At 49.8% G+C, this 27371-nt stretch overlaps 1 protein-coding gene and 3 non-coding genes across 4 annotated transcripts; 2 read left to right on the forward strand and 2 right to left on the reverse strand.

Annotated features, from left to right (window-relative positions):
* Nucleotides 1-11659: 11659 nt before the first annotated feature.
* On the reverse strand, nt 11660-11732 carry Trnat-ggu (transfer RNA threonine (anticodon GGU)). The gene has a single exon. It is a non-coding gene; the product is annotated as a tRNA-Thr (tRNA).
* Nucleotides 11733-12268: 536 nt separating this feature from the next.
* Nucleotides 12269-12341, forward strand: Trnat-ggu (transfer RNA threonine (anticodon GGU)). Its single transcript has one exon. It is a non-coding gene; the product is annotated as a tRNA-Thr (tRNA).
* A 391-nt stretch (nt 12342-12732) lies between these two features.
* Nucleotides 12733-12805, forward strand: Trnat-ggu (transfer RNA threonine (anticodon GGU)). Its single transcript has one exon. It is a non-coding gene; the product is annotated as a tRNA-Thr (tRNA).
* A 1501-nt stretch (nt 12806-14306) lies between these two features.
* On the reverse strand, nt 14307-17656 carry LOC144167442 (uncharacterized). Its single transcript, XM_077696702.1, is given in 2 exon segments — nt 14307-15727; nt 15730-17656. Coding segments are annotated over 2 exon segments (3228 nt in total). The 5' UTR covers nt 17609-17656; the 3' UTR covers nt 14307-14378.
* Between the last annotated feature and the right edge of the window lie 9715 nt (nt 17657-27371).

A 27371-nucleotide genomic window follows, 5' to 3' on the forward strand; every position in this document is an offset into this window, starting at 1 on the left:
GAGTGCAGTCTGCCTTTTGTTCTTAACATTTCTTGCCCTAACGAGCCAATGTAGCGGAAATTGTCTTTTCGCCTTCTTCCAAACTGCAGTAAGGAAGAGCAGTATCCCATCCGGGCATGACTTGCGAGCGGATGGCCGCACTGGTGACAGCGACGGGTGCTGCGCTTCCGGCATTGGAAATTATGTGTTCATCTGTCAGAGCACCATGCACTGCTGCACTCGCACCCATGTTGACGTACTCAGCAAATAATGCGCTTTCCAAAACGTACGCCATGAGGACCTCAGGTTGGTTTTTACCCGATTTTACGTTCCTTCCCCGTTCCAGAGTTGCCGCACCGTGACGCTGGTGTGGTTGCGCGTAGTTGGAATTATCCGCGTCGCAACTTGTTCGCGTTCGAACTAACAGGCTTATTTTTTTTTTTTTTTTTAGCTGCGATGCTGAGAGGAGCATCTCTTGCCGGCGGCCCTGTCCTTCCTGCGTCGTCGTTGTCCGCGTCCGCACAGCTGCGTCTTTCCTCCGCTCACCCCTCTCCTTTCGCCGTGATAGCGCGCCCTCTCCCCCAACATCTGTGGCGCGCGCAGTGTGGCGCGCTCTCTCACTCCGCCGGTCGGCGGAACTGCGCGCGGCGCAAGCGCACTGTGTGCACTCCTTCGGGCGTGCTGCCCATATAAGCGGAGTGCCGCGCTCGGACCGGTCTCTCAGTCGACGGTCGTCCGCGCTACGATTGCTCTCTCTCTCTCTCTCTCTCTCTCTCTCTCTCTCTCTCTCTCTCTCTCTCTCTCTCTCTCTCTCTCTCTCTCTCTCGCATTACCCGACGATTGCTCACGCAATTCGAGTAATCGACCCAACGGAAATGCACAATGGAACCCCCTTCAGCGTCGCATCACACCAGGGTTCCCGCGAGGGGAGGTGGGCGTAATTTTTTATACATAGAGTTCTACTGAACCTGGCTGGACCAAACTGCATTGTTCTAATTATGCAACAATTAGAATAACTCAAGTTCGAATTAACCAGGTATCACTGTAGATAGTGGCGGCTCAGAAAACATGCATATGTCAAGCAACGAAGCCGTAAGAGCAACAGATATAACATCACACTAAGAACGTGGTCAACACTTACTATTAATATTTGCTGGCAGGGATTACGTGCAACCGAGGAATATTTTGCGCACTGCCCCTACGTCGCCGCCGATTACGGGTTTCTATTATGTTTGCAAACGCGTGGTAGGAGCCGGAACATCGATGTGCAGTCACGTAAGCATTGCACACGTGGTAATGTTTAGGGTGAAAAAAAAATCGTATTTTTTTTTACACAACAACTTTGAGAAACACGAAGAATACGCACCTGCTTCATAGGTGAGGTTCCAATGGGGCACAGCCGTTGTCGCACATTTCCTGGCTAAACATTAAGTGTTTTTTTATTTAACAGAGTGCGGGGCGCATATATAGACTAAGAAATACGGAGCGGCTACTAATAAAAGCTCTACACTTGCTCTACAAAAATCTCTCCCTGAGACGTTGTGCATGAACTACTCTTAGCTTTGACTAGTAGCTTTGACTGGTTGTCTTGCTATACGAGTACCCCAATGACGGCGATCGCGATGTGAAGCTGCCTCACATGCACGCATAAAGGTGTGAAATACAGATCCACGCAGCGAATCCTGCTTCACAGTACATACGGTGCCTTATGTCGATAATTTTCCCGCGAACACCGTAACGGAGCCTTGTGCCATTGTCTTCACAGCAGCACATTAACGGCCGATATCAAGATGTAGCATAGAATTACACATGAATCGGCAATTTCACTTTCAAGACTTCGTAATCTCAATATCGCCTTTTTCTCTCCGGTAACTCAGTAACATTTTTCATGAGCGGCGATCTCGTGCGGGTATATATAGAATGCAACCGAAGCCCGACGTTACCAAAAGTACGTACTATACAAATTCGGTGCGTGTGCTCACGCGACCGAGACCTCGTCTTCCCTTCCATCATCACTTGCCTCGCGTTTGTGGCGCATAGTGTTTGTCCATGCTCCAAGCTCACCCCAGCAACAACAAACGACCCTATACGCGGGTCCTACGGGGCGGGAGCCCCGTTCAACAAATGCCGCTGCGCTTCAAGCACGGTCGCATCCCCCATCCTGTTACAAAGCGACCTTAGGACGCATTACAGCGAGAGAGAACCGTTCGGGACCATTTGCGGCGCGCGCTGTTACACGCTCTTGAAGCCCGCGCTCAGGGCGGGCTGACCGCCGATCTCGGCTTCGTCACAGTCAAGACGCGCGGCCCTCTTCGAGAAGAGAAATGGATGCCCGAAGAAGAGAGACCGCTTCGGGGGTGTACACCAAAGGAAGTTCGCTTGCAGGAACTGAGCAGGAAGAAAGGACCGGACTGAGAGGGAGGCGGAGATGGTCGGAAATCGGCGACGTCGCTGGAGAATGACGGAACGATGACGACAGGGACGTTAGGGCGAGAGGAGAAAAAGAAGAAACCGGGCTGGCAAATGCGGAGCGAAGCTGTTGGAGAGAACCAGCTTGTGAAGATGGGGGAAGAAGAAGAGGCGGACTTCTTGGAAGGTTGTAGAACGCATTCCGCTGTCGCGTTCGCGGAGGGAGAAAAAGCCACAGAGCCGTTTTGCGAAGCGGGCGTCAACTCGCCGTACGGTCGTCGTGGAGGTTTGAGCGATGCGAGCCGCTTTGTGTGTTCCGGAGAAGTCACTGACATGACTGGTATTTTGGGACGAGCGTGCGTGAAACGGGGTTGACCTTTCAAAGACCGCGGTTTAGGCTGTCTGTTGTTCGTGCCTATGCGTACTTCACGTCTGTGGTTTTCTAAAAGTTGTCCTTCCGGATAGGGTCGACGGATTGCCCCGGAATGGGTCCGTTCGCCCGCCCGTTTGTACAGCTGTGTGCAAAGTTTGAATTCCTTTTTTTGTGTGTGACTTCAAAGCTTTACGTTTATATTGCGTAACTTACAACTGATTCTGCGAACGCTGAGTCGTAGGCATGAGAGTACTTATGATATCCACAGAAATCATGGAACTCGTGTTTTAGCATGCAGGCAGTCGTTTATTGTACTGCTGCCGAATTCATCGCATTTCCTCTGCACGCGCCGTTAATACGCACACGAAACCCACAAGAGCAGCGCGGTGGGTATAGATCCTCAAAAACATTGTAGGGATACTAAATGGAAATAGGAAATCGGACCGCTAATACCCTGCAGAATTTGAAGTCGAAGGGAACTGTTTGGAAATCAAAACTAAAAAGCGGGTTTATCATTCCACGTGCATTTTTTGTGTTGATTCGTCTTTGGACGTCACAATTCCTTCATGAGGCAGCGCCTATCCTCGCAAGAAAATTGCATTAGCTGTTTATGAAAGGTTTTGCACATACACTGCTGATAGGTGGCAAGGTTCCTTTTTGTTACAACTACGCTTTTAAACAAGGCCAACTGGCATATTTTCGCCATTTTTGATGTCACAACCCGCAGCATGGAACATAGCCAATAGTGCCAATGTCAGTTCCATTTTTTTGCGTTTCCGATTTCGCGCTTATCTAAGCGCCAAATCTGAAGTAGCGAGTCAGAATGGAAAATGAAGTGCTCGTTGAGTGCACACTGAAAGGAAATCCAGCTGTCAAGAACGCCGACAAATTATAGGAAGGAGTTCATCAGTATTTCGCGCTGAAGTATGCTTAATTCTTACCGTCCACGGTGGCTCAATCGCTGAGGCGCTTTGCTGCTAAGCTCACGGACGCGGGTTCGATTACAGCCCGGTAGCCGCTTTTCAGGTGGAGGCGAAAAGTGGAAATGCTCTCGTGTTTATGTCGCCAGGGCAGCCAAGGCGAAAGAGCGACAAGTGCGGCGAGACTTCATCTGGCGTGACACGTAAAAGATTCCTTTTTCTACCAACTGGTCGACCAGTTCGACCAGTTGGGCGAAACAAATACCGAGCCCTCCACTATATGGCACTCCCCACAGCCCAGATGTGTTCTCAGCACGTTAAACCTCAAAGATTTGTATTAAAAGTTTATTTCTAGAAGTGGAAGAAAGCAAGCGGAGAGAAACCTGTTTTCAGGGTGGAATGCATGCTTTTGGTGGGATATGCTCAGTGTGATGCCTAACAACAGACGGAGAAGGCGGGAGGCAGGAGGAGCAGTGGACTCGGTGTCTCGACAGGGACAATCCAAGTCATCCGAGCGCGCGAAAATTGCGCGCTGTCTCCTCCGGAATTTTTTTGTAAGTTCTCCTCCGGGGGGTAATCCACTCCACGCGCAGGTCTCAGCAGCCGCAAGCGGACAGGATGTTCGCTTCACGTGCGCCGGTAGTAAGCTCGGGCAGCTGGCGCGCGAACTACTCGGCCCGTGCAGACAGTCGGCGACCAGTGACCCTTCCTTGTGGTAGTACGGAAACGCTTTGAGTGGCCGTTAGTGTAGGCAGTGTAGGCGAATTGTTAATGGGAGACAGAAAAAGTGCATATGTGGAAAACCCGATAACCGCTATCCAGCAAGCGAGACATTCGCAATTGCTTCAGACTACGTGCCGAGCCCTTGCCGCCGCTGAGATGTGAGGCAGTGGAAATTTGAAATGAGAACACTGCAACGAAGAGGCGTGGAAAATTGGGTATCTCGTCTTGGTCAGGCAGACTAAGCGCTTGTTGCCAAGCGGCTACTGAATAGCGATTTAAAAAACAAGAAAAGATACGGAGTAGCAAGGATGAGAAGGATTGTGTACTGGTATGCAAATCTCTCTGTGTCTGTGTGTGTGCGCGTTCGTGTGTGCGTGCGTGCGTGCGTGCAGGCATGTGTGTGTGTGCAAAGCGTTGTATTGAGGTTGCAGTCCAGTTTACTATCTCGCCCACATGACCTCATGCATGTTAACTATGCGTGCACTGATTGGCATTCGTCGACACCAGCTGGGAATATTCTTGAGATGTTCGTCCCTACTTAGCATGCATGAGCGCGAGCTAACCAAAACAGAGCGGTTCTCGCCGTCAAAAACGGGGTCCGTCAGTTATATATGTATATGACGCTTTCGATGGTGACCTAGATTTCAGACGCCTAGTCGTGAGGCTCACCGCCGGTGACGATGCGTCCACCAACGATCGTTTTTTACTCGTGTATGGTGTCTTCCCAATCCGCAAAAGTGTACGTAACACGCCACCCAATACACAGGAAAAAAGATGTGCAGGCAACACGAATAACGGCGCATGCACTGTCGTTGCTTTGTTGGGCTTTATTTGGTTAGTTTCAGTTAGCCTTGCAAGAAAAAAAAAGCAGCGTTTCCTTTTTTAAAAAAATCGCTGAGAACCATCACTTTGCGGCGTGAAATTTGGGCGTAACCGAAAGAGCGCGTCGCGCTTAACGAGAAGCGACAGCTCGCATCAAGACGTCTCACGGGTCGTCTTCTCCGTCTTCTCTCGTTGTTTTGTCTTTATGCATTGTCGGTGTCTTCACTTTCTTGCCCCCGTCCATATTCCACTTTCTTCACCGTACGGGGTGAACCCGAAACTTGGAACGAGTGCCTCGACCTAAAGTGATGTCTCGTTTATGATTCAGTGACCCTCTGAATGCTCGCACGAATTCACAACACCCGCCTTGGAAGGAACGGATGACCGCAAAGGTGTTGGGGAAGAAAACAAGATGGACATTCAACCCTGCCCACATGATTGCACAATGAAGCTGTTAATATAACAATAAAAATACTCTAAAATGAATCACAAATGCGGATTGATTTGAATATTGTCAGTCCTTTCTTTATGGGCGTATTGACCGGGGCGGAGTCTTGACAACTGCAGAACACAAAGCACGATTGTTTTTAAGTGGGATTTAGCCTTATTAGGAATTTATTAGCTTATGATGGAGGACCACAGTTTTATCCTAGCAGACAAAGATGAAGCTGTTCCTTCCATGGCTTTAGTGAAGATGCGCTTGAGATGTTGTGAGACGACTTTAATGTGTTCCACAGCTGAACACCAACTTGCCCAACGACCCGCCACGGTGCCTCAGTGGCTACGGCTTTGTGTTGCCGAGCCCAAGGACGCGGGTTCGAACCCCACTGTGGTGGCTGCTTTTCTGATGGAAGCGAAAACGCCCGTCTGTCGAGATTTCGGCGCACGTTGGAGGCTCCCAGGCGGTCGACTTAATCCGGCGCCCTCCACTACTGCGCGCCTCATATCCCAAGTGCAGTTTCGGCGCGTTAAACCCCGATGATCAAAAAATCAAACTTGCCCAACGACATATTCTTTTGTGGTCGGAACGGCCTGGGATCGGCGACTGTCTTTTATTTGTTTCAAAACATTTATCAGTAATTATCTATGATATGTGTTATATATGGAATCTCAGCTTGACGACAGAAAAGTTGGCACAGGAAGTATACAGCGACTTTCAATAAGAGGCTTGAAATAGCATGATTGAAAAGCTGACAGACAAGTGTATGTCACCGTTTTTTCAAGCTTTCGCTCTGTGGAACCCGGCGAGCGAATTCGAAGCCGCGCTCTATTTACCCTACACTTAATCTTCGTCGAATAATTGAGTTTTGCTTCACACCGTAAAACCGCCTTGTCTTCCGTCACCTTCAGGCCGACATCTCTTGTTCCGGTAGCTTCCATACCCTCCAGTACAGTGCGCACACGGAGAGGGTTCGAAGCTGTGGCTAGCTGATTTTGCATGCGTGAAATACAAGATCGCGCGGGCGAGCCTGGAAAGTGCGACGGCCCAGTGGTAGACCCAGATCTTTTTGTTGTTGTTGTTGTGCTATTTCCTGCTTCCTTTTGAAGCGAGGCAGGCCAAGACGCACAAAGTCTTCCTTTTGAAGCGAGGACAGGCCAAGACGCACACGTGCTCACGTGTTCTCCTTGGCCCGCTGCCGTTTCAAAGAGATCAGAGGAAGACCTCAACGAGATTTGGGAATGAAGTTTCGCGATCTCCATTGGGAATAATCATGAAAAAATTGAAAAATAAATATCCACGCTTCCTCGATTTCGAGCCCGTTTCTTCGCCGCTTTTCTCGCACATTTGCATTTTGAATTACTCGCGCCTCTCCGTTTCTCGCGGAGGAGGTAAGCGCTTTCCCGTCCGTTAGCCACTTACCGTCGGGGAACGTTTCGCGACGCAGCCTCTATTTCCCGCTTCGCGTCTTTCGTCACTCTTTGCTCTTGTTTTACCTCGTATGAAGAAGCATCCAACAAAAATGAGCGCCTCAAAGAGGTCAGCTTTCTGTGTGTTGAACATACATGGTACCCGGTTGAGTGGTTGAGCTCGTCCATAAGCGCTAAATCTTCATTTTGAAAAGCAGACGGAATGCTTATGCGGGAGCACCTGCGGCTCTGGTAGACTGTGCGGTCTGCAGATGCCCGAAATATATATATATATATATAGAAATAAGAATTGGCAGTCAAGACAACCTCGGAAAGCAAAGGGGAGGATGTAGTACGTCCAGATAAAGAATTTAGAAAATAAGAAAGTCGAGAAAAAATGCCCGCCAGGTGGGATCCGAACCCACGAACTCCAGAATACTGGTCTGGTGAATACCGGTCTGGTGCGATCGCACCAGACCGGTATTCTGGAGGTAGTGGGTTCGGATCCCACCTGGCGGGCATTTTTTCTCCACTTTCTTATTTTCCAAATTCTTTATCTGGACGTACTACATCCTCCCCTTTGCTTTCCGAGGTTGTCTTGACTGCCAATTCTTATTTCTGTCTTATTTCAACGAGCCACTCATTTCCTATTGTGATTCGATATATATATATATATATATATATATATAATATATGAGAGACAGAGCTCTGAGATGTAGAAGGACCACTTTTAATTAGGCTCCCGAGCACAGGCCACCAAAAGACGGAACTGTCCGGGGATGATGATGGTTGTACACAGATGACAGTGGCGATGGGTTTGGATGGGTAGAAGGAACAGAGGGATTCAATGGCAATGCCTTGCGGCAAAAGTCGACTGCACGGAATTGCAACCACGTCGCCGTCGACAATTTCGTCTTATGTGACCCACAGAATCTCTTCGCAACCGGCCGCCAAAACGTGATCGGCATTCAATTTTAGTGTTTGCCGTGGTGCGTCCTGATAATACGGTTGTTGGGTGTCGGCGATGTGGATAGTTGGTTGACGGCAGGAGATACCAGCCGAGGCAGAAGAACGAAAGTCCCAACCAAGGATGAGTTTATGGGCACAGGGAAACAGAACAGCACACTGAATGTGATGGCGGACTTCTCCCATTAAAACACGCACGGTACAATATCCCAAAGGTGTGATGTCATTCCCATTAGCGCCACGTAAGCAATGACCAGTATACGGAGTCTTTACCTTGCGAAGACGTGAACACAAATCAGCATGAATTACAGAAATACTTGCTCCGGTATCAACTAACGCTTCCACTTGAATTCCTTCGACGAAGACAGACAACATATTAGACGGAAGTTCGGGAGGACTTGTGTACGTTCCAGGTGATGCAGTTTTACCTCCAAAAACTGCAGCATCTAGTTTTCCTGGTGCTTGTTGGCAGTATTGGAAACGGGACGAAGAGGAGACAAAGCGCGCTGGAAGGGCGAAGGGGAACGACGGCGACAGGGCCGGGAGTCCCGCGGAAGGTCCCTGGTGTCAGGAGGCGGTGATCGGCGGCGAGGAGATGATGAATACGCATGCTGACGAGGAGAGTAGCTGTAGTAGTCCCGCTCGTAAGGGGCGTAGCCGCGCCTCTCGTCTTGCTGCCGTCGACGGCAAAATCGAGAAATGTGCCCCCGGATGCCGCAATAGTAGCAGACAGGCCGGTCATCTATATGACGCGGTGCTCGCCACGTTGAACGAAAAAAACGGTGGAGCGGAAGGCGTAGAAATGGCGGTCAAGTGGCCGTGAGGAGTTGGAGGTGCAATGTGCTCTGTGGACACAGCTTGCCTTGAAGCAGCTTCCGAGTATGTAGGCACGTGAAGTAAAGCAGACTGGCTGGGCTGCGGAACGGTTGTCACAGCTGCGAGCTCCTCTCTAATTATGTCACGCAGCCCTTGTGCGTGGACGTCATTGACCGGATTGCTGTGATGACAGGGTGCATCGCGCTGCTGTAACTCTTCGCGAATGATGGCCCGAATCAAAGAACGCAGCTCTGTACTCCCCGAAGAGCCGATGCTCCAGGGATCGGGTTGGAGTCGGATAGCCTGAAGTTGGTCAAGGCGCTGACAAATGCTTCGCACATCGGCAACGGTAGCGGGATTTTGGATCGCCATAGCGTTGAAAGCAAAAGAGCAGACCCCTTTAATGATGTGCCGCACCTTGTCCGTTTCGGGCATATCTTTATCAACTCGACGGCACAGCGCGAGTACATCCTCTAATGTAGGAAGCATATGTGTCCTCCGCGTGCTGCACCCGAGCGTCAAGTTTCTTCTTGAGTGCCAAGCGACCAGACGATGTACCAAATACCTTACGTAACTCTTGGGTGAAACCTGACCAATCATCGAAGGTTTCCCGATTGTTGAAGAACCACGTCTTCGCTACTTCGGTTAGGGAAAAAGCAACTATGCGGAGTTTGAACGTGTCATCCCACCGGTTGTACGAACTCACTCGATTGAAGTGGTCGAGCTATTCTTCCACATCATCGCCCCGTAGGCCAGCGAAGTCGGGAGGATCAACCTGGGGAGTGGTTATAGTGTAGGCAGGCTGAGCAGGAGCTGCTGCGTTGGAAGCACCACGGCTGCTTTCCTGCTGCATGGGGATGTCTACCTCCGGCAGTCGCCGACCTGATCGAAGCTCCAGCGGTGCAACCGAGGGAGGTAAACGGAGGAATCGAGCGCACCCTCCACCACTTGAGAGACAGAACTCCGAGATGTTGAAGGACAACTTTTAATTAGGCTCCCGAGCACAGGCCACCGAAAGACGGAACTGTACGGGGATGATGATGGTTGTACACGGATGACAGTGGCGATGGGTTTGGATGGGCAGAAGGAACAGAGGGATTGACCCGCCGTGTTCCACACTGGATATAACAATGGTCATGTCGCTTCCACGCATAAATATCAGAACAGTACACCCCCAATGCCCATTATCTATATATATATATATATATATATATATATATATATATATATATATATATATATATATATAAATAGCGAATCAGAAAATGGGAAATGAGGGGCTCCGTGAAATAAGACAGAAAATAAGGGTTGGCAGTCAAGAAAACCTCGGAAAGCAAAGGGGAGGTTGTGGTGGGTCATAGACAGAGATGAAGAATTTTTTGAGTCGAAAAGAAAGTGGTGAAAAAATGCCCGCCGGGTGGGATCCGAGCCCACGACCTCCAGAATACCGGTCTGGTGCGATAACCACTACGCTACCGGCGGGGCTGTTTCCCCAGCACTTTCCCGGGTATTTATGTTAAGGTATTTTTGTTTCCTGCACTTGGGGGTGGTAGCCAGTGCCACTCGGACTACTCGGGGTGAAGGGGACCTTCTTTTTAACCCCCGGGCCGTGACTGGAGTGTCTACGACATGTCGAGAGTGGTCGACCAGCGTTAAACCCTCTTAGGCTCCCTTTGGCACCAAGACGGCCAGAACAGAGGCCCTCGCTAAGCATGTAGCGAATCAGAAAATGGGAAATGAGGGGCTCCGTGAAATAAGACAGAAAATAAGGGTTGGCAGTCAAGAAAACCTCGGAAAGCAAAGGGGAGGTTGTGGTGGGTCATAGAAAGAGATGAAGAATTTTTTGAGTCGAAAAGAAAGTGGTGAAAAAATGCCCGCCGGGTGGGATCCGAGCCCACGACCTCCAGAATACCGGTCTGGTGCGATAACCACTACGCTACCGGCGGGGCTGTTTCCCCAGCACTTTCTCGGGTATTTATGTTAAGGTATTTTTGTTTCCTGCACTTGGGGGTGGTAGCCAGTGCCACTCGGACTACTCGGGGTGAAGGGGACCTTCTTTTTAACCCCCGGGCCGTGACTGGAGTGTCTACGACATGTCGAGAGTGGTCGACCAGCGTTAAACCCTCTTAAGCTCCCTTTGGCACCAAGACTGCCAGAACAGAGGCCCTCGCTAAGCATGTAGCGAATCAGAAAATGGGAAATGAGGGGCTCCGTGAAATAAGACAGAAAATAAGGGTTGGCAGTCAAGAAAACCTCGGAAAGCAAAGGGGAGGTTGTGGTGGGTCATAGAAAGAGATGAAGAATTTTTTGAGTCGAAAAGAAAGTGGTGAAAAAATGCCCGCCGGGTGGGATCTGAACCCACGACCTCCAGAATACCGGTCTGGTGCGATAACCACTACGCTACCGGCGGGGCTGTTTCCCCAGCACTTTCTCGGGTATTTATGTTAAGGTATTTTTGTTTCCTGCACTTGGGGGTGGTAGCCAGTGCCACTCGGACTACTCGGGGTGAAGGGGACCTTCTTTTTAACCCCCGGGCCGTGACTGGAGTGTCTACGACATGTCGAGAGTGGTCGACCAGCGTTAAACCCAGCGTTAAGCTCCCTTTGGCACCAAGACTGCCAGAACAGAGGCCCTCGCTAAGCATGTAGCGAATCAGAAAATGGGAAATGAGGGGCTCCGTGAAATAAGACAGAAAATAAGGGTTGGCAGTCAAGAAAACCTCGGAAAGCAAAGGGGAGGTTGTGGTGGGTCATAGAAAGAGATGAAGAATTTTTTGAGTCGAAAAGAAAGTGGTGAAAAAATGCCCGCCGGGTGGGATCCGAACCCACGACCTCCAGAATACCGGTCTGGTGCGATAACCACTACGCTACCGGCGGGGCTGTTTCCCCAGCACTTTCTCGGGTATTTATGTTAAGGTATTTTTGTTTCCTGCACTTGGGGGTGGTAGCCAGTGCCACTCGGACTACTCGGGGTGTAGGGGACCTTCTTTTTAACCCCCGGGCCGTGACTGGAGTGTCTACGACATGTCGAGAGTGGTCGACCAGCGTTAAACCCTCTTAAGCTCCCTTTCTATGACCCACCACAACCTCCGCTTTGCTTTCCGAGGTTTTGTTGACTGCCAACCCTTATTTTCTGTCTTATTTCATGGAGCCCCTCATTTCCCATTTTCTGATTCGCTACATGCTTAGCGAGGGCCTCTGTTCTGGCAGTCTTGGTGCCAAAGGGAGCTTAAGAGGGTTTAACGCTGGTCGACCACTCTCGACATGTCGTAGACACTCCAGTCACGGCCCGGGGGTTAAAAAGAAGGTCCCCTTCACCCCGAGTAGTCCGAGTGGCACTGGCTACCACCCCCAAGTGCAGGAAACAAAAATACCTTAACATAAATACCCGAGAAAGTGCTGGGGAAACAGCCCCGCCGGTAGCGTAGTGGTTATCGCACCAGACCGGTATTCTGGAGGTCGTGGGTTCGGATCCCACCCGGCGGGCATTTTTTCACCACTTTCTTTTCGACTCAAAAAATTCTTCATCTCTTTCTATGACCCACCACAACCTCCCCTTTGCTTTCCGAGGTTTTGTTGACTGCCAACCCTTATTTTCTGTCTTATTTCATGGAGCCCCTCCTTTCCCATTTTCTGATTCGCTACATGCTTAGCGAGGGCCTCTGTTCTGGCAGTCTTGGTGCCAAAGGGAGCTTAAGAGGGTTTAACGCTGGTCGACCACTCTCGACATGTCGTAGACACTCCAGTCACGGCCCGGGGGTTAAAAAGAAGGTCCCCTTCACCCCGAGTAGTCCGAGTGGCACTGGCTACCACCCCCAAGTGCAGGAAACAAAAATACCTTAACATAAATACCCGAGAAAGTGCTGGGGAAACAGCCCCGCCGGTAGCGTAGTGGTTATCGCACCAGACCGGTATTCTGGAGGTCGTGGGTTCGGATCCCACCCGGCGGGCATTTTTTCACCACTTTCTTTTCGACTCAAAAAATTCTTCATCTCTTTCTATGACCCACCACAACCTCCCCTTTGCTTTCCGAGGTTTTCTTGACTGTCAACCCTTATTTTCTGTCTATATATATATATATATATATATATATATATATATATATATATATATATATATATATATATATGTATATATATATGTATATATATATATATATATATATATATATATATATATATATATATATATATATATATATATATATATATATATATATATATATATATATATATATGTATATATATATATGTATATATATATATATAAATCTAGAGAAAGATAAACTCACAAAGCGCGCAGAAATAGTATAAGTAAAGAGTCGTATACACAGCAAGAACAATAACAAACAATGTTTACTTACGTAGCGGCAACGGGACTTGCCTTCATCAGAGTAGGCAAGTCCCGTTGCCGCTACGTAAGTAAACATTGTTTGTTATTGTTCTTGCTGTGTATCCGACTCTTTACTTATACTATATATATATATATATATATATATATATATATATATATATATATATACAAAAGGACGAAAAATAGATGAAAATCTAAGGGGTGTTTATTTGAGGTTCATCACCAGACAGACATCGGAGACGCTAATTAAACACAGTAATCATCAGATTTGAGACGCTAATTTGCATCCATACGCAATGCGAAGCCAATATGAATACTGCGGCTCAGATTCAGGCAAGGAAGGAGCCGGTCAGGCGCCAACATAACAGCTGGACCGTACACGTTCTCGGTCCATTTCTTAGGATAAATTTGTTCGTATGTTGCCCTCAGGCCACGGTGTAAGAGGTATTTTAGGTGAGAGAGCGCCGCCGCCCAGCGCGTCGACGTAAAGTTCTCCTTCGGGGGCGGGCCGACAGATGGCGATAGTGATTGCGGCCCGCTCAACCGGCTACGTTGCGCGTGCACGCTGGCGCGAAAGCAGCCCCGGCGCGATGAATAAAAATATATCGTTCGAGTGAGCGACCATTGGGAGTTCATCTGTGTGAATCAAGCGATGTTTTGTCTTGCACTCCCTGACATCCGCTGCACGTACCCGCCCAGCTCTGACGCACTGCGTTTGAGAAGACGGCATATTGGCGTCAGCGTGCGGCGCGGTTGCACAAGTTTCATCGTATCTTGGAGACAACTGCTGCTAGTTTTTTTTTTTAATTTTATTAAGAGAAATCGCAACAATATTTAATAGACAGCACAGCACGAACAAGACATGAGATAATAATCGAATTTTTGAGGTTCGAAGCAGTCATAATGCTGTCAAACATGACACTCCTGTCGGCTTTTACGAAGAACCCTACCTGAAACCACAATGAAAAAACAACACCAACATTTTTCTATCCTCTAAACTAGCCATTGTACAATGATACAACACATGTTTGCTTGTTTTTTCACCATTTATTTAAATGATAGCAACGTTCTCAAAACAATAAGGGCGAAACACACAAACTGAGGACACCTATAACTTATACGTAAATGAAGGTTGTAAAAGCGGTACTGCACTCGTCCCGACATTCGGTCTCAAACAAGCTTTGACATTTTTCTCAAGTCATGGCTTTTGGTTTCGTTCTTCTTTTTCAATTGCCTGCAGTACTGCCGCATGCGCAGGCACACGTAATAATGCAACAGCTTTGCCAGCATTTCTTCTTTGTGAGCACTGCATGGAAACATGAAGTTGTGATTCTCCAGCACAGCATCAATGGTTTTGTCGTATACATCTCGGTCACTAGCATGTTTTGCAAAATGCTCTTCAGTGCATTTGAAAAGATCGAAGAGATGCATATTTGGGTGTGTCAGCCAGCCCTTTGTTTTACAGTTCACTAGGTCGGCTTCAGGGACATTTACAATGCCCTTTTTCCCCGCAAGAGCCTCTTTGCAACTGGTGCAGGATGTGCAGCTGCCAACCTTCCGGGATACGAATCCTGTGACGTAGTAGACGATGCAGTCAACTACTGTTGCGTCTGAGTCGTCGAAGTCGAAGAGATCGTCGCACTCCCAGCTTCCTTCTTCAATCAGGCCGTCAAGTTTTTTTTTCAGTTGATCTAATTTGGCAGGGCATTGCGAAGATGAATCATTGTAAATATTTCTTAAATCCGCCAAGGTGACAACAGAAGCTTGCTTGTTTCCAGTAGTCGTGCAGTTGCCGAACTGCGGTGGCTTTAGCAAGGAATACAAGCTCAGCATGCGGTACAGCTGAAGGAACGTGGGAAATGTAGGGTGTTCGTTCTGCCCTCCAGCTTGTCTGACGATACCAAAAAAACATTCCAAGGGGTCTTGATTCATCTTCGCTGTCAGAACATACTTGAAACCGCACTCTTTCAGTAGGTAAACTGAAAGCTCCCGCACCGACTTTAATGTTACGCGTAAGCCTTCAGCTGTTGACTGCGTCAAAAAAACGTCTTTGGAAATTTCTCCTTTCACGACCTCGGTCTCCCAAGAGTCTAGCCACTCAGATGCAGCTTCTAGGACAGAAAAATCTTTGCATCCCAGTTTTAGGCCTTCGGAGGGAAAACGCCGGTTCAGTGCATCAAAGAGGTCGTTTAAAAAAAGGGTAAACTGGGCTGTCGGCTCGGCATTAGTTAGACGTGGTGCGCCTTTCTGTGCGTAGAACATTATTCCTTTAGCCACGGAGTTACTAAAAATCTGTGTCGCCGGCTTAACTCTCATTTTCAGCATCTTAGATGGGTTGACGTGATTATACGTTATTTTTGGACATACTCTAAGTTCACCACAGTGCTTGCTGTCTGCAACGAACAGGGCATCATAGCATGACCATCTAATGAGCTTGCCATCTTTCATCAATACCTTCCTGTCGTGTAGTCGATTCCTAATGCACTTAAAAAGGTGAGGGGTGTCAGATAGGACATAACCTTCCTTGAAGTGTCCAGTGGGTGCTCGAATGCATTTACCACGCTGCCCAGTGCGCCACTGATCCCAAGCTGCTTCCACATGGAGCGGTTGGTGGATGCTCCATCGCACACAACGCCGTCAATGAACACTCCGGCCTGCTCAAGTTTCACGATGCACTGAATCAAGAGCTGCGCTAAAAGAGTCCCCTTAGTCGGTCCTTTGGACGCAAACACTGCTACGGGCTGCAAATAGTTCTCGCCGAACGGGGCAAAAGCAAAAACCAGGCCGTGATCTGCGAGCTCACTACTCTGATCCTTTGTTTCGCCATGATCAACGAGTCCAGTGTACGTCATCGTTTTCGAATTGACGGATATTTCCTTCCTTACTTGAATTTCGTCAAATATCAGCATTCCTCTGCGCTGAAACTGTGACTTGGAGGAAATTTTAATCTTGAAAGCTTTGAAAAAGTTTTCATCAAAGCCACACTTGAGGCCAACCATGCTTATGTACTTTCTTATCGTAGTGATGCATGGCAACGGCAGTACGTCATTATTGCGCAAAAAAGCGTATGTAGCTGGGCTGCGGATGTTCAGAAGAAGACACAACAGGAGCCAGTCATCCGTATACCGTCTGTTTGTTTTTGAAGTGCACTTTGCGGCCGATATGCATTCTTCTAGCAGAAGAAGCTGCGCTTGTGGCAAGTTGAGGCCCTTCAATTTTTCAGTGATGTCTTCTTCTTGCAGCTTTGTAAGTTCCTTCCTGGAAGCTTGCAACTGCTCCAACAGAAGCTTGTTCCTTCTTGCGAGTCGTGCTCGTGATCTCTGGAGTGCATAGTTTGCTCGCCTCAAAGCGTGGAGCTTCTGTTTTTGAGCAGGTGCTACTTCCAACCTGATGCGCTTCAATGGTCGATCCTGTTTGGCTCTTGCAGCTCGACGATCGGCATGTATTCGCAATGTATCAGCAAGGCCGCTGCAGAACTGACAGATGGTTCCACTGGGTGGAACTAAAAGGCACCTGTTGTGTCTCCAGTTCCCCTGGCAGTCCACAAAAGCACACTCAGGAGCGACACCAGGAAAATCCTTTAAATTCGGCCCTCCGCAACAAACGCTGGTGCTGTCGATGACGCTGAGCATAGTATCCAGTTCCGATACAGTTGAGACTGACGGATTTAAGCCCAAAGCAGCAGTACCTACTTGTTTGCCGAAGACGTAGGCCTGCACGGTCATGTCACTCTTCACATGCAACGCCTTCCGATTGAACACCAGCGAAGAGCCGTCGCTTGTCCTGTGCGTCACCGCAGCGTCTATAAAGACGATGTCCCTCACGCCTTCTGCGTCAGTGCGATGCACAGCCCACGAAGATTGTGGTAGGCTAATGCCAGGCGCCGTGTTAAAAAGCTCTCCAAAAGATGAGTCACGCGAGGCATTTGCGTAGGGCTCCATCACAGTACTGCTGTCACAGGGCATTTCCGCGCTAGAGATCTCACCAGGCGACGTCGGCATGGGCTCACTGCTGCTTCCACTGTGAGAAGTGCTTGTCGAAGGGGCTACACGATGGGCTTGTCGCTTTACTTGCTTGCGAGGGCTTTTAATCTTCTTGGAGAGGTATCTTGGTGCTCCCTCGAAAATCGACGGTACCGCGTCTTTCGCTAGGCCGGCTCTTCTTTTTCCAGACATCAGCACATGGCCGTCTATTTCCGCGGACCAAGTCTTCATGATGAAATGCGGAGCGAAATGCTTCTCGCAGACTCTGTCCGTCCTTTGAAGCACGCGGTCCTTCCGAGGTATTGCACGTCTCCATGCTTCGAGCCTCGATGGGTCGTGCGGCGGCGTGAAAAGCGAATACTTTTCCTTGCACGACTTATACCCCGTTTTGCAAAACGGAACAAAGCACTTTCCCATCGCGCATGCTCGGGAATGAGTTCTTAGCTTACAGTTCTTGAGCACAGCAAGTGAAAATGGCACAAAAACGTCGCACAAACAGCACAAATTCCGCGCACACGGGGACGGAAAGAACTGACAAAGACAGGGTTGCCACTGAGTTTTGGGTCAATATCGCCAGACGGCCAGCAAAAAGTCGCCGAATGTCGCCATTTTTGCTTTAGAATTCGCCAACAGTGTCGCCACACTAAATATCTACGGCAACGCCTAAAAATAAAAGCTCCCAATTTTGTATAACCCCATAAAAATCAGCAACGTTCATGTTTTTCAATGCCAGTCGTATGGTACGCTTCATAATGCCTGGTTCTTCGACTAGCCGTTAGGCGGCGCCGCAGGAAAAGCCCACTCTGGAGTAAGCAGCGGCTGTAGTATTGGTGAAAAAAAAGCAGGGAAGTCGATAAAGTGTCATCCCAAGCAGGGGTAGCGGCAGGGCAGAATTAAAAAGAAATCTGAGTTGAGGGTTAACTAAATTTAAGTTACTAAGATAGGCTAGATGGCGCATCCCGTTACGTCGATTCAAAGGGGAGGCCTTTGATCATCATCATCATCATCACTTTGGCGGGAAAAGCCCACTTTGGCGGCGGTTTGCGCGCAGGCGGCCGCGGCCGCGGTGCAGCAATCCTCCCTGTTCTGTGAGACTGTGGCACAACCAGCACAACCACAGCTTGGGGAGCGCGCTGCTCTTCGAGGCTCGAGCGGAAGCTCTCCGTACTCTTGTGCGCTCCGTACTCGCTACTATCGGGGCGCGCGGTGGCCCCGCGCCGTTTCACACCGGCTACGTCGCCGCTGAAGGCCTGGGTCGCACTAGAGAGGCTTTCTTGTCGCACAGGCCACCCGTTTTCGGGAGCAACGCGGCAGTAGACCATGTACGCTGTCGTAGCCAACGCGGGGGCCGCGGAGGCTCGGTAAGCGCCACTCGCCAACACCAGCGGGCTGGGCGCACGAAATCTCCGGACAATCCGGCCGCCGAGCCACCGAACGACCAGCGAGAATTTTCTCGCCCCGCCGCAGACCCCTCGCCGCGCACGCAGTCGTTCCTAACGGAGATGCTCCTCGAGATGCAACCTCGTTGTTGCAGCAAGCCAGTAGCTTGATCGAGTCCCTTTCAGGCGCTCTAAAGGTTTCCCTGGAGGCACCGAAGCTGTCAAGGCCACTGGTGAGGCTGGAAATACCAGTTTACCGCGGTTACGAGGATACCATCAGCGTGACCGACTTCACTATATGGGACTCAGCGACAGCGATATGCTCGCTCGTGCCGTGACAGTCGTGCTTACGAAGCAAGCAGCGCAGTGGTACCAGCTTGCCGGTCACCGATCCGCCACGTTCACTGAACTCAAGGCGGCAATCCGTCGCTAATTTCTTCCAGTGGACTGCCATCGGAGGACGCGGCGTGAACTGGAGCTGCGCACACAAGCTCCCTAGGAATCCCTCCTAGTGTTTGTGCGGAGTATGGAGAAGCTATATCAAATCGCCGAACCGACAGCCCTGAACGATGAACACGTCGAGAGGGTTATCAGGCAGGCGCAACCCACTTTTGCGGCGTACCTGAGCGGCGCTCGGTTCCGCGACCTGGAGGAGCGAGCCGCTGAGGCGAAGCGGATACAGGGCCACATACTCGCTTCCCTAGCGTATCGCCCTCTTCCTCCGGCAAGCGAGGCTCGTGAGCCCCGCTGCGCGTGGAAGGGAGCTTCCTCTTTTTCTCGCCACCCGCCGGACGCCGCCCACGCAGTCGGAGCGGAAGACAAAGGTCTGTTGGAAATTAGCGAACGAGCTTTGGACCCATACACTTACGGACGCCACACGGCCAATGCCAGGAAAAAGCCTGCAACAACCGCCCTGAACTCCCAGGTCCGGCGGCAGGCGGAGACACTCCAAGGGATGCCAATCGCGGGAAAACCCGTGGTGGGCTGCGCTGTTTTCGTTGCAGAAAAGAGGGCCACATGAAGCGCAACTGCTCCCAGCCGCCGGCGCAGTTGGGAAACGCAGGTGCCGGCCGAGCGGGAAAGCCCGTTCGGCCGAAGTAATTCTGGCCCCTCCCTAGGCCGCCCGGGTTACCACGTCGGAGGGCCTGCTCCGTTCATCAGTGTCGTCATTGCCAGCCGAGAATCCCGGCTTTATTGGACACGAGAGCTAGCGCTTTGTTCGGAGACGAAATGTTGTACGTCTTGCAACAGCGTTCTGTTCGCCTCAGGGAGTGCCGGGCTGCGTTCAGCCTTGCCAGCGGTGTTGCGCGTGCCGGCGGCGCCGCAAGGTTGACAGTTCGATGGTACGGGCGGAGGAGTCGATGTCGTTTTATCAGCCTGCCAAGCCAGAGTGTCCCCGTGATTTTGGGCCGCGACTTTCTTCGGAAGTCTAGAATTACGATCGACATTGTAATGATCCCGCTTTCTGACCCCCGATGACAACCCCCACGCCACCGCCTCGACATGCCCACGCCTCGGGCGAAATGAGACACTGAACAGAGACGACTGAAACTTTCGAACACCGCATGACCGCATCACGCGCAGAGGTATTGCGGCCGTGTCAAAGCAACACCGACTAGGCAGAGCAACGCACAGAACAGGGAGGATTTTAGAGAAGCAAAGGTCTAGCTTTGCCTGTAGTGCCAGAAAAAGCGTAGTGGCGGCGTCGTGAACTACCCAGTACGCCCGCTTGATGGCGCTGTAAACACGGCTTTGTAAACATGGCGGATGCTTTTTGCACAGGCCGCTTGAGCTCCTTAATAACATGGCTGCCCTCGCACGGCGGCCGCCGGCTCGCTGCTCCACGGCCGGACTCGACTCTCCTCCTCCCGCGCGCGAAAGGGGCGTCGAGTCCGGCCGTGGCTGCTCCTGCTGGCTCCTGGCTGGCACGCTGGTCGCGTGTTTACTTGCGCCGCGCTAGTGAAGTGATGTTACGCCAGGTGACCAGATGGCCTCGACTGGCACAGACCACAGTGAGCAGCAAGTGAGAACAAATCGTTTATTGACATCCGCAAGTTTACAGAGGCCAGGACATCATTTCATTTCGATCGCTGCAATTGTACGTCGCTTTCGTGACAACATTTTTTTTTTTTTTGCCATAACAACTCGTTCACTTGCGCTAAGATTTCGAACGAAGGGCACAAATGAAGTATTGACTGCGACAACGGTTTTCTTTGCACCGTCTTTCTAGCGGAGTGCATAACACTCACCTTCTGTTGGAAGAATCGAATATTCTGGCCTCGACAGCTGCCTTCCGATGCGGAATTTCCCACATTTGTCATTCCACAAGCACTCAATTCCCGTGTTTTGCCAGTCCTCTCAACAACTGATGGACGCAAAAGCACATAACAGCAATAACAGTCACGAAACCGGTGCTCCGCGCACATTGAAACGGTCGGCCGTTGCAGCGGTTTCAATTTGAATTGGCGGCTTTGTGGTTGCGAATTCAGAAACGAGGTGGTGCACCAGTCGGCTGTTCGTAAAAAGTTGCGTACATTTTTGCTCAACGGATGTTTGATGCGGAACTTGTTAATAGTATTTTTAAATAACACATTGTAAGCGAACTGTGTGGGCTCTTTGAGTCACGGAATGAATGTTTTGTATTCTATACCAAAAGTAACATTTTGCCTGCGCCGTCTGGTGGGCTTGATGGTCGAAAACAGCGCTTTAGGTTGGTCACGTGGGGCGTCGATTTTTACGCCGCCTATAGGGAAGACAGGGAACGTCCAAGCTTGAGAGGCCTGAGCAACGCCACCTAGACTGGAAATAATTTCCTCTAGGTGGCGTTGGGCAGAGCCGTCGGGACGGACGGAGAAAGAGAAGTGGGGGAGCGAGAGTCCCAAGCCGAAATTCGCCATAAAATCGCCATGTCGCCATTTGTGATTTTCGGTCGCCACGGGCCTCTCAAAGTCGCCAATTTGGCGAAAAGTCGCCACCAGTGGCAACCCTGGACAAAGAGGAGCCGGCCGCGCGCGGGCGAGGCACTAGTTGCTAGCGCCCTCTCTTGGCGCGCCGCGGAAGGAGAACAACGTCTCCCCTTGACCGCGAGCGGCTCGCCCGCGCCGTTCGCTCACCTAAAATACCTCTTACACCGTGCCTCAGGCCATTCTGAATGCTGAGACGAACGTGCGTTAAAATGTCCGTGCTCATGTACCATTGTGAGTGCCAGAATGCAGCAAGCAATATGTTTACGGGGAGTGGCAGGGGCGACAGCATGGCCGTTTAACAGTAACAAAACCGGTGATGTTCACGCCCAGTTAAATGCGTCGTCTCAGAATATCCACACATACGACTTCACGACGTGAGTACGGTGCAGGCAGGTTGTTGGCGGTGATAGTCTGCGGGAGCGCGCGGCTGACCGGGGGCACCCTTGTACTGCAGCGAAATTTACAAGTATTTCACGCCGTTCATCATTGAGATATCACTGCTAGAAAAATCATGACAGGCAGACAGACAGACAGGCAGACAGGCAGACACGAGCTGAGAGAGGGAGAGGGCAGCTGTTCTTCCCTGCCATTTACGAAACTTCAAGAGCCGCTATGAAGAAAACGCTACGGGCCAGAGATGAAAAAAAAAGGGCTTGATTGGAGAAAGTATTCGTTGGTGGGATTGGTTTTCTGAAAAAAAAGGCAGATCTTATCCTAAACTGTCACAATCAAACCGATTCCAGAGAAGTACAAAAATTATACAATGAAAAAAAAAAATCAGAACCCTTCACCCTGTGGAGAGAGAAGTCCAGCTTTCTTCACGGCGTTTTTTTTTTTTTTTTGCTATCGCAAAAATCAAGCAGCCGTGTATGTTTCATTAAAACAGCAATAGAATTATCACTCATGTATTGATGTGCTGCCACAAATATCCGTAATGTTTTCTTTTTATTCAACAGTATTGACAAGCATTAATAGTGTACCAGATTTATAGTTCATATAAGCTTTGCCAATATAAGCGTCTCGTTCAAGCATTCGCTTAACTTGCTTCATGAGTGCTTGTCGCTTCCTCTCGTCCTCGCTAGGCTGTCCCCTCTCCACGCCGCTGCGACCGCGTTACCACATTTCGTCCCATGAAAGCCCCGACCAAGAACAGCTTCGCCGTTAAAATTGTTCGCCAGCGCTAGGTCAGCCGACAGAGACGATCTTCTGGGTCATAACCACGAGACGGCTCTACTGTGAAGAGGAAAGCGAGGGAAACAGCAAATCACAACACCTTCTCTCTTTGCCTGTTTCTGAAGAAATGGGGAAATTTTGTGTTCTGTTTTCGCAACTACTTAGCTCTTCGTTAGGAGATTTGCGACGCATGAGCAGACCTCACTGCGGTGTACGTGACCGTACACAAAAGCACGCATCCCGCCATCTGTTTTTCCCTTTCCTACGGCGTGTTGTTGCGCCCGTTCGTCGGCGTTCTCCCGCGAACTCTTGAGGGGTGCGTTCTCCCGCGGCATTGAAGAAGGCGGGCGCTTTCTCCCACGGTTCGGGCGCATTACAGAGGCGTCCTTGACATTTTCTCATTCGCCGCCTCCCTTCCCCGGTGATGGTGATATTGCCCCGCCACCATTGTTGCCGTCGGGCGGTTTACCCGCGCCTCCACGCACGGGCTGTTCACAGCTCGTATACACGTTCGCTCTCCTACTCCGAAGCGGAGCGTCGAAACTTAATGACGATAATCCGACTTGCACTTCATTCTCCTTTCTTCCAATTTGCGTTTTCTTTTCTTGTGCGTTCAAATTTTGCTGCGATGGTAGGAAAAAGCGGAGTTGTGAGGCATTCGGTTGTGGGCGTGCTTAAATGAGGAGAGGTGCTGTAATGAAGTAGGGTTGTGAAACGAAATTGTGAAAAAGAAACTAATCGCTGTCAACTCCATTCCATGCTCGCGTGGAGTTACGAGTGGGTCTTAATAACACCAGGCACACCCCTTGGTTCCCTCCCCTCTGCCGCCGTTCAAGCAAATCCCTCCCGAGGCATCCTGACGTCTCCTTTAGAGATTGGGTCACTTAATATTCGACGATAGCGGAACGCGTTCGGTAGGCAGAGGCGGTCGGGCAGAGTTTTACGCAACCGAGCCGACTAAGAATAACGGTGCGCGTTACGAATGACGCCGGCGATTACTGCGCGAGATCAGGGCCCCATGACAAACGATTCCAGCGAAGATTGCCAACCTTCGCTCGTGCAGGTTTCGCTTTATGTCCAAAGATCAGTAGTGCCCTGCCGCTACAGATCGACTGTACGAAATCGGCAGGCATAACGGCGCACCCTGTGCGTGCCAGTGGATACGCGCTCCCACGAAAATAGCCAAAGAATACAAGCCGGTATGCACATATCCGCTTGAAACTCGAACGCCAACAACAGGCGCACGAACGCAAAACACACTGGGAGAACGTGCGCGCAGCGCCAAATGAGTTCCCATTCGTGATCGGTGGGGTGGCTTTCTTCCTGACCACGGCCCTACTGTGTGCACTTACTCGGACGCGCGTCATCGCCGGCCAAAGCCTATACTGCTGCTTCGCCTACGTACAAAAATAAGAGCGGCTTTGTATGGAAAAGTGAGTGTGCTTGAGGCAGATATTTATACGCTGTCGCGTCGCCTCTGCTGGCACAGCAGTGACTCGCCTTTCTTTTTAGGTGGCGTTCGCACAAAGACGGGAGTGACACTGCTCGCACGCTATTCGCACGCCCGAGGCGTCAGCCTGCCGTTTTCCCTGACGCCACGCGCGGGATTTCAGGCGCCGCACGAGTGCGATTATAGTGGACCCGTTCTATGGGCGCGTATGGTAGATATAGGCGGGTCTTTACTCTTTCTGTGGAGGGTGTGTGCTCCAGATGTGATTGCACGAAAGGCGGTGTCCGAGGGTTGCTGCGGTTTTTTTGCGGCTTCCTAGCTGTGTCTGCGGTAAGTAGGTGGGTCAATAAATATGCGGGGGTGCTTATTATGCGGAGACCGTAGTTCGGTGGGTGGACCTGTCACTTCTCGCGTTAGTGTCACATGTGTTCGGGAACAGGTACTCGCATCGGAAATTTGCGCATTGCTGTCGAGGGCTAAGGATAGAAAAGAACGGCCTAGTCAAGAGGTGTAGCTGACCGAAGCCGTGATCCCAAATTTTGCAGCTCTAAATCACATAGAATTCCTTTCGCCGTCGGTTATGGAGGTGGAACTGCCTTCACAGGGGCTACAATTCTTTGCATTACTGAGCGAGGCTACTAGATCCCATCGCGGTTGTAGAAAATTCCTTAGATTGGCATTGCCACGAGAAAATGTCTTGCAAAAATGCAACATTTAGATGATGCGACAAGAAAAAACAAGCAATCCAGAACTACCGTCCTTAGAGTCGTAACATCACGCGAGTCATTAATATTCTGCGCAGCTGATTTTCAGGCACCTATCACGAAAGCCCATAAACTGTCCCGTTAGATTGCAATATGACCGGGAGTTGGGTCGGACATGAATTTTATTATTACCCCCTCCTTCGTTTCTTTCTTTAATGATGCGTTACGAAAATTTGGTCTCTGACTCGGTTTTTCAAGATAAAAAATAAGACCCTTGCGTGATTCCGAAGAAATATGTTTCAATATACAACAAGGTTTCACTTCAATGAACTTCACTGTAATAAACATTATTTATTTATTTATTTATTTATTTATTTATTTATTTATTTATTTATTTATTTATTTATTTATTTATTTATTTATTTAAAACGCTATCCAGGGTACAGGGATCTTATCAGGGCGGTTGACAGGCCCGAACTTTGACACTTTTGTAGTTGACAACAAAGCTGAACAAAAGACGAACCAACAATTCATTGAAACACCCACATTAAACACAATGAAAAGAATGCATAAGATGGCTGTCGGACTTAACGCCATGGGCCAGTTCATTTTACGCTCCGACTTTTCCGGGGACAGTTAAAAGATCTTTAGAGCGACGTGTTATTCTAACCGTTTCCACCAGTACCCTCCAGCTCGTTCTGTCGGAGCTCTGCTCCAGGATAGTTTTCAAAGAAGACATTGAGATTCCACATGCTGTGCCCGCTGTCAGCTCTCGTAAGAGTGTAAAAGTATAAGCCGAGAAGTGCCGTAAAAGTATGACGTGCGCACAGCGGATAGTGAGAACGAAGTGCTCAAAAGGAAAAAACAAGACAGGCGGCCCGGCAGTTTGGCCAGGTGCACGGACAGAGGGAAAGGGCGTACGGCGCTATACGTGAAGACCAGCAGCGGCGATATCTTATGTGGGACAGCCACGATTTCCGTGACGCCGATTTCTCTACCTGCGAGGACGACGGAGGGGTCCATTCAAGTACGGCGGCTGGTCGTCACGACGCCCGAGAGAGAACGTGCGCCCGGCTGAAAGAGTCTGAAGAGAAGAGAACGTTTTCAGGCTGGAGCGGCGGCGTCCGGATATGCTTCCTCCGGTGTTACTGTTCTCTTGATGTCTTGGCGGACGCGCCTCCACCCACGTGGGGCAATTTCTGTGTGTTGCACAGTGCGTTTGTAACGTCAGTGCTGTACCTGCAAGCCCCTTACAGAGATATCTGGTAGATTCACGAACGAGATGACGAAATAGGTTCTTGGGACGTAGTACATTCCTCCAGTGGGTCATACTTAATCAAGAGATACGGGATGAGTTGTGCACGTTTGGTAAATGTTAAGAAAGCTGTAATACGTGCTGTGGACGTTAGAGCTTCCAGACGAATGAAGGAACTGGGTTAGCTGTGGCACGAGTGGTCTGAATTGTACAGCATGCTGACTGTAATTCGGTAACAGATGCACGACGGGTGCCTCTGTATAGGCTCGTGATTACGATTGTGACCTGAAAGTGGGCTTGTCCGAGAATCACGTATTTGTAGGGACCTCATTCGTCATCTTCGAACATTAAAGGTGTGCTTACATAACTCACCGTTCCTTATTTTGTTCCTTGACAGCATGTACTTACGAACGTTGAGCGCTTGCATTGACATCTATATTGCTCTACAAACTAGCTTGACCGTGCTAGCGAGCATTTTCTGTGCGTTTTTCTTGTGTAGTCGCTGCTCCACTATCAAAATTTAGATTAGTACGTGGCCACGTGATTGTCCAGCGTGAGAGTGAGTTGCAACACAGTCATCTGAAACACCTACAGGAAACTAATTGTTGTGTTGTTGCTGTTATTAAAGCAAAGATTTCTATGTTTCACTGATGGCTTATATCGCGTCTACAACGCACTGCAGAAAAGCCAACTTTCTCTGACGATGATGCTGATCGTGAAAGTGAAAAAAAAAAAAAAAACGGCTTCCTGTGGCCACGGAATCTAACATGGGTCACTCGCATTATGAAGCCGACGTCTATCCGATTCCGCCACTTGCACACGGTTAGAGCAGTTTGGAATTGGAGAGGGGTTCATGAACGTGCAAAATTGGACAGAAAAATCATGCACCCCTCCGTCTAACGGCGACGATAGTTGAACGCCAAGCTTTATTTGTGCGCAATCAAATGGAAAATGGTCAAAGTCAAAGCCGCTGGGATGAAAAGTGCAACCTGCGTGTGAGTCAAAGCGACAGCTCAACGAGTCAATGTTCAAACCGTCTGTGAGTCGAAGTCCAATATCAGACGAGGACAAAGGAATCCCTCGCGAGAAAGCTTCTCGCTCTAAAACTTCGTCGTCGTTAGACGGAGGGATGCATGCCTTTCTGTTGTGTTTGATGATGATGATAAATACGATGAATATGATGATGGTGATGATAATGATATAACATCCCAAAGGACACCTCAGCTGTTATACATATACCGTTAGAAGACAGT

Source organism: Haemaphysalis longicornis, unplaced genomic scaffold, assembly GCF_048455015.1.
Source record: "Haemaphysalis longicornis isolate Haplotype H1 unplaced genomic scaffold, Haemaphysalis longicornis Haplotype H1 scaffold_2, whole genome shotgun sequence".
Taxonomy (NCBI): domain Eukaryota; kingdom Metazoa; phylum Arthropoda; class Arachnida; order Ixodida; family Ixodidae; genus Haemaphysalis; species Haemaphysalis longicornis.